Consider the following 13,531-nt stretch of genomic DNA (forward strand, 5'->3'; position numbering starts at 1 on the left):
TCTGACTCTTCAGGATAGCGGCACAGCCTCATGACCCTCTAATGAGTAATTAGCGTATAGCGTGCGCCGGTTTAAAAGTTGAATTTATAGATTTTTCTACATCTGAAAACAACATACAGGGGAATTTTTGGAAATATTGTCAGGTCATGTATTACCGCATGGTGGTGGTTCAAGGGGTTAAAACTACCAGATAGGTATTAAATATACAATGAATTGAAAACAATTCAAATGAAACAATATTTATAATTTTGTTATTATAAATATATTATATATAATTACAGCTCCAGAACCAACCTCATACATATATACAGCACCAGAACCAAGCTCATATATATATATACAGTACCAGAACAAAGATCAGTACATATATACAGCACCAAAACCAAGCTCAGTACATATATGTAACACCAGAACCAAGCTCAGTACATATATGCAACACCAGAACCAAGATCAGTACATATATACAGTACCAGAACAAAGCTCAGTACATAAATACAGCATCAGTACCGAACTTAGTACATATATACATCAGAACCGAGCTCAGTACATATATACAGCTCCAGAACCAAGCTCAGCACATATATACAGCACCAGAACCAAGCTCAGTACATATATATAAAGCACCAGAACAAAGCTCAGTACATATGTACAACTCCAGAACCAAGCTCAGTACATACAGTGAAGGAAATAAGTATTTGATCCCTTGCTGATTTTATAAGTTTGCCCACTGTCAAAGACATGAACAGTCTAGAATTTTTAGGCTAGGTTAATTTTACCAGTGAGAGATAGATTATATTAAAAAAAAAAAAGAAAATCACATTGTCAAAATTATATATATTTATTTTCATTGTGCACAGAGAAATAAGTATTTGATCCCTTTGGCAAACAAGACTTAATACTTGGTGGCAAAACCCTTGTTGGCAAGCACAGCAGTCAGACGTTTTTTTGTAGTTGATGATGAGGTTTGCACACATGTTAGATGGAATTTTGGCCCACTCCTCTTTGCAGATCATCTGTAAATCATTAAGATTTCGAGGCTGTCGCTTGGCAACTCGGATCTTCAGCTCCCTCCATAAGTTTTCGATGGGATTAAGGTCTGGAGACTGGCTAGGCCACTCCATGACCTTAATGTGCTTCTTTTTGAGCCACTCCTTTGTTGCCTTGGCTGTATGTTTCGGGTCATTGTCATGCTGGAAGACCCAGCCACGAGCCATTTTTAATGTCCTGGTGGAGGGAAGGAGGTTGTCACTCAGGATTTGACGGTACATGGCTCCATCCATTCTCCCATTGATGCGGTGAAGTAGTCCTGTTCCCTTAGCAGAGAAACACCCCCAAAACATAATGTTTCCACCTCCATGCTTGACAGTGGGGACGGTGTTCTTTGGGTCATAGGCAGCATTTCTCTTCCTCCAAACACGGCGAGTTGAGTTAATGCCAAAGAGCTCAATTTTAGTCTCATCTGACCACAGCACCTTCTCCCAATCACTCTCAGAATCATCCAGATGTTCATTTGCAAACTTCAGATGGGCCTGTACATGTGCCTTCTTGAGCAGGGGCACCTTGCGGGCACTGCAGGATTTTAATCCATTACGGCGTAATGTGTTAGCAATGGTTTTCTTGGTGACTGTGGTCCCAGCTGCCTTGAGATCATTAACAAGTACCCCCCGTGTAGTTTTCGGCTGAGCTCTCACCTTCCTCAGGATCAAGGATACCCCACGAGCTGAGATTTTGCATGGAGCCCCAGATCGATGTTGATTGACAGTCATTTTGTATGTCTTCCATTTTCTTACTATTGCACCAACAGTTGTCTCCTTCTCACCCAGCATCTTACTTATGGTTTTGTAGCCCATTCCAGCCTTGTGCAGGTCTATGATCTTGTCCCTGACATCCTTAGAAAGCTCTTTGGTCTTGCCCATGTTGTAGAGGTTAGAGTCAGACTGATTCATTGAGTCTGTGGACAGGAGTCTTTTATACAGGTGACCATGTAAGAGCTGTCTTTAATGCAGGCACCAAGTTGATTTGGAGCGTGTAACTGGTTTGGAGGAGGCTGAACTCTTAATGGTTGGTAGGGGATCAAATACTTATTTCTCTGTGCACAATGCAAATAAATATATATAATTTTGACTATGTGACTTTCTTTTTTTTTTTTTATATAATCTATCTCTCACTGGAAAAATTAACCTAGCCTAAAAATTCTGGACTGTTCATGACTTTGACAGTGGGCAAACTTACAAAATCAGCAAGGCATCAAATACTTATTTCCTTCACTGTATATATACAGCACCAGAACCAAGCTCAGTACATATATACAGCTCCAGAGCAAAGCTCAGTACATAAATACAGCACCAGCACAAAAACAGCTCAATAAAGTGCAACCCCTGCCGTATAGGTTTGTATGGCGTAAAACTACAGGTCCCAGCATGGACCGAACAATGGTAAGGATATGCTGGGAGTTGCCGTTTCACAAAAAAAATATCATACCACCCATCATCTCGCTACAGATCATACAGTGACTACAATGCTGATTAGAGGCAGAATAAACATTTACATTTTGTGACTCACCGGAGGCATCTCAGATTCTAGTTGTTCTTTTTCTCTTTTCTTCTCTCTCCGGTCCAGACCTCTATGATGATTTCTCCTGGCCACGGCCCATTTCTGAAGTTTGCCGCTCAGATGTCTTCAGCTTCTCACTATTCAAACATTTCTGCACCTATAAACGAAGATAAAATTCTCATGGTGACACGCACTGTAAATGTGACACAAACCCCTAAATATAATAGTTCCATACGCTGCACCTCTAATTATAATAGCACCATACACTGTGTCCCCGATTATAATAGTACCATACACTGTGTCCCACACACACACAGTGCTCCCCGTAGATAGTGCCCCCATAGAGCCCCCTGTAGATATTGCCCCACATATAGCGTTCCCTGTAGATAATGCCCCACATATAGTCCCCCTGTAGATTGTGTCCCACATATAGCCTCCCCTGTAGATTGTGTCCCACATATAACCTCCCCTGTAGATAGTGCCCCACATATAGCCCCCCTGTATATAGTGCCCCACATATAACCCCCGCTTAGTGTCCCACATATAGCCTCCCCTGTAGATAGTGTCCCACATATAGCCTCCCCTGTATATAGTGCCCCACATATAACCCCCATTTAGTGTCCCACATATAGCCCCTGCTTAGTGTCCCACATATAGCCTCCCCTGTAGATCGTGTCCCACATATAGCCTCCCCTGTAGTTTATGCCCCACATATAGCTCCCCTGTACATAGTGCCCCACAGATAGCCCCGCTTAGTGTCCCACATATAGCCTCCACTGTAGACTCTGCCCCACACATAGCCTCCCCTGTAGGTTCCCAAATATAGCTCCCCCACTGAAAATAATGTCACTGACATTTTTAACTGGAAAAAAAAATACTTTACATACTCACCTTGATTCCGTTCCCACGCCATCCTGTGTCAATGCAGGCCTGCTCTTTTCTGAGCAGGTCTGCTGTGGCTGAACGACAATACAGATTGGCAGGGCAGAATGACTTGCACAACCAATCAGCAGCTTTTAATATCGGAAGTGGTGCGATGACGTAATCGCACCGCTACCATCGTTGAAAGGCGCTGATTGGCGGGGCAAGTCACTCTGCCCTGCCAATCAGCGTCATTGTAAGGCAGGTACAATTAGTGCAGGAGGGGTGGTGGCGGCTGGTTTCAGTAGCACCGCCGCCCCCTCAGAGAGGCAGCAGGCCGTCGGTACTAATTGTTTTGTCGGCCAGCAGGCGGCCCACTGTTCATCAGCCCATCTGGCATTTGCCAGAACTGCCAGATGGCCAGTCCGGCCCTGCCCACTCGGGATACCACTTTATGAGCCAGAGAAGCATTGAATGGCTGGAATGTAATACTACATGTTGTAGCGTCTATGGCCGCGGGCCGTCCGGTTTACTTACCTTTCCGACGCCCGCAGCCATGGATCTGTGAGTGCTGGTCCCAATCTCCTTTCTAGGAGACACCAGTGCTCACTTCCGCACTGGTCCACTGTGTCCCGTAGGGTGCGCACGCACGCTCGTGCCCGCTCTTAAAGGGCCAGTGTGCGCACATGAAAACAATCATCATCTTCATCAACTCACATGATATCTTGGACTATAAGAAGGCCTCTGCCACTTCTTATCCTTGCCTGAGCGTTGTTTATCATATCCTAGTTTGTCTAAGCAAATGGTCTCCTAAGTGTGTTCCAGTTCCAGTGTTCCCTTTTCCTGTATCCTGTATCCCGTCCTATCCTGGTCAAGTGCCGTGCTGTGCCATGCTGTGTTCTAGTCATGCTGTGCTTTATCTATGCCTGTCCTGCTACTCCACGCCTGACGTCTACCTGCTGCCTAGTCCCAGCCGAGCCTGCCTTGCTACTTTCCAAGCTGCCACAGGTACCCTATACGAACTATAGACTTTGACCTGTACACTGTTGGCCAGCTGCCATACCGCCAAGGCGGTATGGCCCAGTGGGTCCATGAACCCTACCTGACACATTTATTGCTCAATTGAACTTTCAGGAGCTAGTCCATGGCAATCAGGTGTTCTCCGAGGTAGTTGTCTAACTATTTTCTTCATGAGACATCCTATTAAAACAGCATTTGAAAGCTTATGTAGCTCTTTATTTTAAAGTATCAATAAAATGCTCTCATCAAGAGGAGATAGAGCCTATTTTGGGCCTTTAGGACCGAATATTTTTTTTTATTTTTTTTTTTATGTTGCCACCATACATTTTTTATTTTTCATTTAACTTTGCTCTATGATGGCTAGTGTTTTGCAGGACGAGTTGTTGTTGATTTTATTGCCACCATTTTGGAGTACATATAATTTGTGGACTAGCATTTATTCAGCAATTTCTCTATTGTTTTTTTGTGATTTAATTACCGTTACTAAAAAGGTATATTTTTTATGTTTTACATAAATAAAAGCACATATTTACATGGCTGTATGAGGGTGAGTTGTATTTTTTTCCCCACCATTTTGGGGTACATATAATATATTGATTAGCTTTCATAAACATTTTTTGAGGGGGTGGGTGCGAAAAAACTGTAAATCTGTCATAGTTTTTTTGGGGGTTTACGCCGTGCGGCATAAATAATATATTATCTTAACTTTACAGGCTGCTATGATTGTGGCAATACAATATATAGAATTTGTATAGTTTACTATATACTGTAAAATATTTTTTTAGCAAAAATTCTTATTTGGTGGGGTGGGCTGTTTTTGAAAATAAATTTTACTCAATTTAATTTGAAAAATATTTCTGTCATGCTAGGTGAACTAGCGCAAAAGAAACCTCTAAAACCAATCAGATGCGGCGGTCACTATTGACAGCTGCATCTGACGGGTTACACATTATCGGAGACCACAGCTAGCGGTCTCCGATCAATGCCCTGTTAGCAACAGCCTGTGCTTCAGAAGCACCCCGCCCGATGCGGGAAAACTTCTTCTGAAGTGCCGACGTGAAAAGGCGGCACTTCAGAAGAACTACCCTGAACGGCCGTCATAAAAAGACTATACGTTGGTCGTTAAGAGGTTAAAAATGACAGGTCGATTTGAATACAAATTGAAAAACACAAAACATGCACTAAACAATAAAGAAAATTACATTACGCTTCATTGCTTGTACATTTTTCAAAAAATAATTCCAAAATATATGTATACCCCCGCATACAATGGATAACATTTTTATGCCACTTATGTGTATAAATAGTTATACATGAAAAAGTAAACTTTATTTTTCTAGGGATCTAATTATCATGTCAAGATTTCTAGAACTTTTCCATACAAAAAGTGTATTCAACCATTATCCAGTAGCGAAGACTTACTGCATTCCCTAGTTCAATTCTAATCAGAGTTCTTAAATATTTCCACTGAAAGAATCCTGTGTTTCCTTTCCATGACATTAATAAACAGTAAAAGGTTTTAAAATGTTGAGTACTAATTGAATGTAACTTTTCAAGCTGTTAGTCCATTAATATAGATACTTATTGAAAGGATTTTCTGTAAGCTCTAAAAAGGCATTTGTTCTATCATAAAACACATTTAATAGGAGATAATTAATTTATGCAGTTGTTCACCAGTCAACATGTGAAAGAATCTTCTGTTTCCCAAAATAATTTGATTATGGAAATACATGATGTTCATATTGATCACAAGGTCGCCATTGTTTGCAAGCTTCTAAACTAAGGACAGAATAAACATGCTTGTTGATCTTTGCTCTGTCTCTACTAAAATAGTAAGCTTTGTAAAACACATGTGCCGTTGTGATTGTAGGATTAAGTAAAAAAAATTTCGGTGTAGAAAACATTATTCTGGACCTTAAAGATTTTCTGGGTGGATTTATTTTTAACAATATGTTTTATTTTCAAGAATTGTATCTTCCACATTAACCAATTTAAAGGGAATTCCTCATAGGGCTCTTTTACAAAAATACTGTACAGATGTGTCCCCCCCCTAACTTATCTCGAAACTTATGTGAGATATTAAACAAACATGTAAAAAAAAGTATACCGATGTCATTCGTTGGCGATACATTGCCCAAAGACTCCCAAGTTAAAAAATTAACATATATGTTTATTACAGGGTGGCGTGAGATTTTATTGAATTGGTATGATGACAAATTTTATAGCTTAACGCAATTCAAGAAAAGTTAAGGGTTAACACATCTGTATGTATGATTTATCTTCTATCGGTCATCAGTACAGGATCATACATATATATTAGAGCATTAAAAGAGTATTCCCATCTCAGACATTTATGATATATCCATAGGCTTCGAAACCCATACCTATCTCGAGATTAGTGGACCCCCGATGGGGAATTGCTGCAGAGGTGGCCGCTGTTCTGGAAACAGCCGAGCTTGCTGAGTTATGCTGTTTCCGTAACTTACATAGAAGTGAATGGGAGCTACTGAAACAGCATAGCCCAGCAAGCTACACTGTTCCTGAAACTTCGGAGTTACGGAAACAGTATACTTCAATGAGCTCGGTTGTTTTCAGAATCCTGGACACATGCCCCCCCCCCCCCCCACACACACTTCTACAGTCCCTCCTTTGCTTGGGAGCTCACTTGGTCATTTAGCATCACTAGTGGCTCTTTTGATTTGCACCATAGGCCCCTAGATATATCATATTCTCACAGCAGCTGTTTAGAGGAAACATGATGAAGACATATGCCTGCCCTAGTAGTTGCTTTTCTATGCATGAAAGACTTCATGCACGGGACCATATTGTAGATCTATTAGAAAGAAAATGGAGGCATACTGTACTCCATGGCATGATGCCATAGTACAGATATATTCTTCCCTAGAAGCATTTATTCACACCTCAGGGAGGGAAATATTTAGCAACACCAAAATACCTGTAATATTGACCTGTGGGTTCTCCATGTGGAGCCCATACATAGTCCGTGTACATAAGTCCTATTAAGAAAAAGGCTATATTACAGCATACACTCTATAGAATATATCAATTAGCTTTTATGAAAAAAAGTTTGAGGGGTAACGAGAAAAGAAAAAAAAATCTTGCCATCATAATTTTGGTGGGGTTACGCCATGCACCGTGCAGTATAAATAATATGTTATCTTTATTTTACAGGTGGTTACAATTGTGGCAATAAAATATATAATTTTTCATTGTTTACTGTATTGTTTACCATATACAGTAAAATAATTTTTAATTAAAAAAAGGGGATTATTTAATTTTTGGGAGGGCCACTTTTTTTTCATTAGACTTTATTTAACCTGATTTTATTTATTTTTTCTGACCCAATAGGGTTATAGCAAATAATGCTCTGAAATACTTAGTAACAGGCAATCTATTAGGCCATGCCACTTGCATGGCCCAACAAGCAAATGTCTATGCAAGATCTGGGGGCCTTTGTTAGGCACCCAGCTGCCAAGGTTACCCATCAGTGCCCCACAATAACTTTGGAAGGTGCTGCTGGGATTACATAGGTAGTCTCCTCCCTCTGCAAAAGACCTTAGATGCCATGGTTCCTTTTGACTTCAGCATCTAAAATATTAAAGTGCCAGTATCAGAGTTAACTCCGATCCCGGGGTTTGCGCGGCTTTGCGTTTCAGCCACGTTCCCACTGCAGTCTTGTGGGTACACTAGGGTAATAATCACAAGATACCTGTGATCGAGCACACGCCAGAGACGGATATCCCTGTGATCGAGCACATGCCAGAGACAGATATCCCTGTGATCGAGCACATGCCAGAGACAGATATCTCTGTAAATGGTTGTAAAGGGTTTAATAGACCCCTTATCTTCTGATTGAGTGATTCCTAGCGTTATATGGAAATGAGGGCATTAATACACTAAATATGAGAATCATTTTTGTTATTTCAAAACTGAAAGCAATCACAAGAGCCATGTTTTAAAATGATTTCTATAGTAAGAAAAAATAATAATAGGAAGAATAAAATAAAAGTAAATTGTTTTCATTATATTAGGATTATGTGTTAAAAATGTATACAATTTTCAGCATTTGTATTTTATATATCTTTATCAAAACTATTTCAATAAACCATTAGTTTACCTGTAGTTTCCCTCTTTAAATTAGCGCCGGCTGTACAAGATGTGTTAGACAATCCCATGGTAGAACTCGAAACGCTTTGGTCAGTATTATAAACATCCAAAATACTGCTGGACAATGGAAGCTGAAAAAAGAAAGACCCAACTCTTACACTGTGAAACAAATAATGAAATATTGTAACATAAATAATTTAATAATATTGTTAATGCATTTAACATAGTCATACAATTAAATAATGTGTAGATTAAATAATTTCTATCAATTCTGTGTATTGTTGTGTTATAGCACTGTTGTCGTTCACATCTCAATGTTTTCCATTCTTATCTCCAAGACCTTATCAGGAGAGTAATGGCTTCTTTATTGTTTTATGCTATCTCCACCCCTTTTTTTTAATTTTTTTAAAAACCTCAGAAAACACCTTTAATTTTTAAAATGTGTACTATATGTACTCTGGATAAATTTATTACTGTATTATCACCATCTAGTGGATGAAATGTGCCGAGTGAAGATTTAAGGTTTATAAAAATAATTTCAGCAGATGTAGGTACTGTTTAGATAGATTAACCTATTTCCGACATCCGATGCATATGGTGTTTGTCTATTACCCTTGAAGCCCTGCTTTAACTGCCGGTATCGGAGATAACTCTGATCCCTGACATTTTACCACTTAGATGCCACGGTAAATAGTGACTGCGGCATCTAAGCGTTTAGATAGAGGGGGCCCCTTTATCACCCTGTTACTCCCACAATGCTATCAAAGAGTGTTGATAGGTTGTCATGGCAGCTGAGGGCCTAATGAAGGCCCCCAGGTCTGCCATTTTAGCACTCCTATTAGCAGAGCTTACTGCAAGACACTGCAATACATAAATATTGCCTGCAACGTCATCCCAGGAGGCCGACCACGCACAGAAGAGAGGGAGTGGCTAATTATGAAAGTTTGTTTTTTTCCGGCGCTGCTATACACAGCGGAAATTCTGCCAGAATAAACGCACCACAACATGATGCAGAACTTTGGATGGCATTCCATGTGGTGTTCAGGGTGGATATGCTGTGCAGCTTGACGCAGCGTATCCGCCCTGAACACACTGTGTGTGTTCTTACCCTAATAATAAGAGAGAGAGTATAGTCTGGCCAAAGCAGAAACCGCAAATGAAAGTACCACGCATATTGCTGGTCACCAAGCCAACTTAAAAATGCCATTCTTAGTAAATCTGCCCCATGAGGATGGCATAGCCCCATGCGAACACTTTCTTCAAAAGAATAATCTAGCGACAGAGCTAGCCCTACAACTCATCAGGATCGTACTCCATCACAATTATTTTTCATTTGACAAAGACATATATCTGCAGTGTATGGGAAGCGCTATGGGTAGCAAAATGTCACCACAAAATGCTAACCTGTTCATGGCCAAACTAGAGGAGGAGTTTTTATCTACCTGCGCAACTAAACCTCTAGCATATTTCCGGTACATTGATGACCTGCTGATAATCTGGATAGGCTCTGATCATGAACTGCTTTCTTCCCATAGAAACTTCAACAAGTTCCATCCTACCATCAAACTCACTCTCAACTACTCAAAATCTCAAATACATTTCCTGGACATGAGAATATACACGAGAGACAGAACCATACAAAGCACGATCTACTATAAACCTACAGGCCGTCCAGCATATCTGGGATGGAACAGCTTTCATCCGAGACACATAAAGAAATCCATCAGCTATAGGCAGGCTCTGCAGTACATACAGATCTGTTCAGACAGTGAAGACCGAGAACAACACCTGCTATCACTGAGGAATACATTCCTAAAATAGGGAAATCATCCACAGATTATAGATGATCAGATCTACAAAGCTCCAAGGAGCAATCTTCTGGAGTACAAAAAGAAGGAAGACAACAGCATGGTGCCCCTAGTGGTCATATACAACCCCCAAATGAACATCTTGAGGAAAATTGCTACTGATTTCCAACCTATATTTAACAAAGACAATAAACTGAAGGAAATATTCCCGGATTTACCTCTCTTTGCATACAAACAGCCACCAAACCTAAGGAATCTCCTGGTCGAAGTGCCCTCTCACCACCATCAGAGACTGGCACTTTACCTTGCAACAGTGGAAAATGCAAGACCTGTTCCAACATCTTGTCATCTAACACCATCCACATACCAAACACGCAGTAGGACTATAAAATTACTCGCACGTTCTCATGTACATCCTCCAATGTAGTGTACATGATCCTGTGTACAAGGTGCATCAGTAAAGGAATCTACATTGGAGAAACAATACAAAAACTACAAACCAGGATGAATCTTTAAAGACACACATTAAAAAAGCAGCTGGATACATCCATGGGAAAACACTTCTCTGGACCAGACCACAGTTTGACGGAATTAAAGGTCCTAATACTGAAGGGTCATTTTAAGAACAACAGAGAAAGAAAAATGTTGGAATTCAAGCTGATGATATCATTCCAGTCATTGACACAAGGCCTCAATCTAACACCTGGATACACAGACACACATCACATCCCCCATCAGACTGACTCCAGATACCTTAACTCCTGAGTGATCACCCCTATAACCCCAGTTTTATTGCACCGGCTTATCTTAATGATGTATCACCTCATGTACTAATTGTCTTTGTGTAACATCTTAAATGTTGTGCTTTTTTCCAAATCATTCATTTGTAAACTGCCTGAAGAAGGAGCCTCTGTGCTCTGAAAGCTTGCATATAGAACTTTTATGGTTAGCCAATAAAGGTATCATACCTATTATACTTTTGTCTTTTTTGACACACAAGTATTTAACATTGCATATTGTTTCTGGCTAACATGGTACTACACTATTTTTTTTTTTACTGTACTTCGTAAATCTGCCACTAAAAGTAAAAAAATAAAATACAAACAATACAAAAATAAACACAATTAGTATAGCTGCGTCCATAACAATCCAAACCATTACAATATATTTATTCTGCAGGGTGAATGCCATTAAAAGAATAAAAACAAATGCTAGAATTGCTGATTCTTGGTCAATTTGCCTCCCCAAAAATCAAATAAAAAGTGATCAAAAAGTCGTATGTACTGTACCCCAAAATTGTACCAATAAAGACTGCAACTCGCTCCACAATAAACAAGCCCTAAGGCCTCATGCACACAACCGTAGCCATGTGCACGGCCGTGATTTTTGGGTCGGCCGGGCGCAGAGTGTCACCCGCCAGCCGCCCGCAAATCGCGGGCCGTTAACATGGCCGCGTTCATTATTTTCTATGAGCCTGGACCGCAGAACACGGCCGTAATAAGACATGTCCGCTCTTTTTGCGGTCCAGGCTCCTGGGCCATGCACGGACCGTGGAAACCACTGTCGTGTGCATGGGCCCATTTAAATGAATTGGGCCACAATTCACCCGTGGATTTTCGGGGGAATTGCAGCCACAAAAGCACGTTTGTGTGCATGGGGCCTAACATAGCTTAAAATATGGCGACACAAAACTATTTTTTTATAGGTGCTTCTATTTTGTTAAAGTATTAAAAATAATATATAAATTTGGTATCACTCTACATGTACTAACCCATAGAATAAAGTTTAAGTAACATTTTTACCACACAGTCAACACTGTAAAAACAAAATACAAAAAACTGTGGTGGAAATTATTTAAAATATTTGAATACATTATATGGTACATTAAATGATACCATTTAAAAATACAACTCGCCTCGCAATAACCTTATACGGCTTAGTCGACAGAAGAGTAAAATAGTTATGGCTCTTGGAAGGTGGGGATAAGAAAACGGAAGCTGAAAAAGGAAAACTGGCTGTGGCGGTAAGGGCTTGAAATTCTCCTTTACAGACCATTAAAGTTCTTCTTCTGTCCTATGCTACTGCTTGACATCATCTCTCTCAGTGATATTGCAACCATAGTAACATAATGTCATGTGACCATGTCCTCCACCGATCATGCTGCTATATATTTTATAACATATTTTTATATTTTTTCATTTCTTAAATTTTCCTGTCACTTTGAGGAAAGTCCAGTTCTCAAACAAACCCTATAAAGGTGTACCGTCATTTTGATAATTTTTTTCTAAAAACATCCCAATTTGAAAAGTATTTTTTACTAATACATTTTTAGAATATATAGATCTTTATCACCTCACAAGCAGGATTTTTATTGATTTGCTAGTTGAAGTTATTTTTATTCCTGAAGGCCTTACTTTGGGACTTCCACTAATACCTAGAACAAAGGTGTCACGGGCCTTGGTAATGCACAGAAATCCTGTTCGCCATGACCCCTTCCTCCTAGTAAGATTTGAATTGGAATACCCCTTTAAAGCACATCTATGTTCAAAAATCAAAACTTAGCTTTGCTGACATGTTTTTATTCTACCATTGTGTGCAGTGTTTTTCTTTCTACATAGGTCAGCCAGCTACATTTCTGGCCTCTTCCTTTTCTTAAGGTCCTTTTATACAGGCCAATGATCAGGCGAATAAGTGCTTGCACGACTGTTAATCCCGATCATTTCTCTGTTTGAATGGAGCAAACGAGTGCCAATCGACATTGCTGGATTGCCGATCGGCGCTCATTTAACAGGCAGAAAATCGTGAAAAAGGACCTTTAGCCTCTGTTCACATTAGCATCAACGAAGCTATGATGGATCTGTTTTTAACAGGATCCCATTGACTTGTAATGGGGTCCGTTATTTTTCCATTCAGGTCTCATTATTTTTGATGGCAAGTATAGGACTGCAGACTGAGCTAGAATGAACCAAGCCTTACAGCTGAGTACATGAAGTAGCTATGTCATTTCATCACAGTTACACAGACTTTATAGTCTCTGATCTATCATGCCTTTCTTTCAACAAAACCATGGTCTTTTACAGTATCTTGAGGGACAACTCCATATGAAGATTTATAGCACTAACTAAAGAATGAGCAGATTTAATGTTTGCTATTAGAATGTT

The 13,531-nt window shown here is 40.0% G+C and overlaps 1 protein-coding gene across 1 annotated transcript in view; it reads right to left on the minus strand.

Moving 5' to 3' along the window:
- Positions 1 to 13,531, minus strand: part of TFEC (transcription factor EC) — a 36,291-nt gene that overhangs the window by 12,424 nt on the left and 10,336 nt on the right. The window contains exon 4 of the mRNA XM_075855042.1: positions 8,573 to 8,693. Coding sequence (XP_075711157.1) covers positions 8,573 to 8,693 — 121 coding nt within the window. The remainder of the gene's footprint in view (positions 1 to 8,572; positions 8,694 to 13,531) is intronic.

This window comes from Rhinoderma darwinii, chromosome 3 (genome assembly GCF_050947455.1).
Source record: "Rhinoderma darwinii isolate aRhiDar2 chromosome 3, aRhiDar2.hap1, whole genome shotgun sequence".
NCBI lineage: Eukaryota > Metazoa > Chordata > Amphibia > Anura > Rhinodermatidae > Rhinoderma > Rhinoderma darwinii.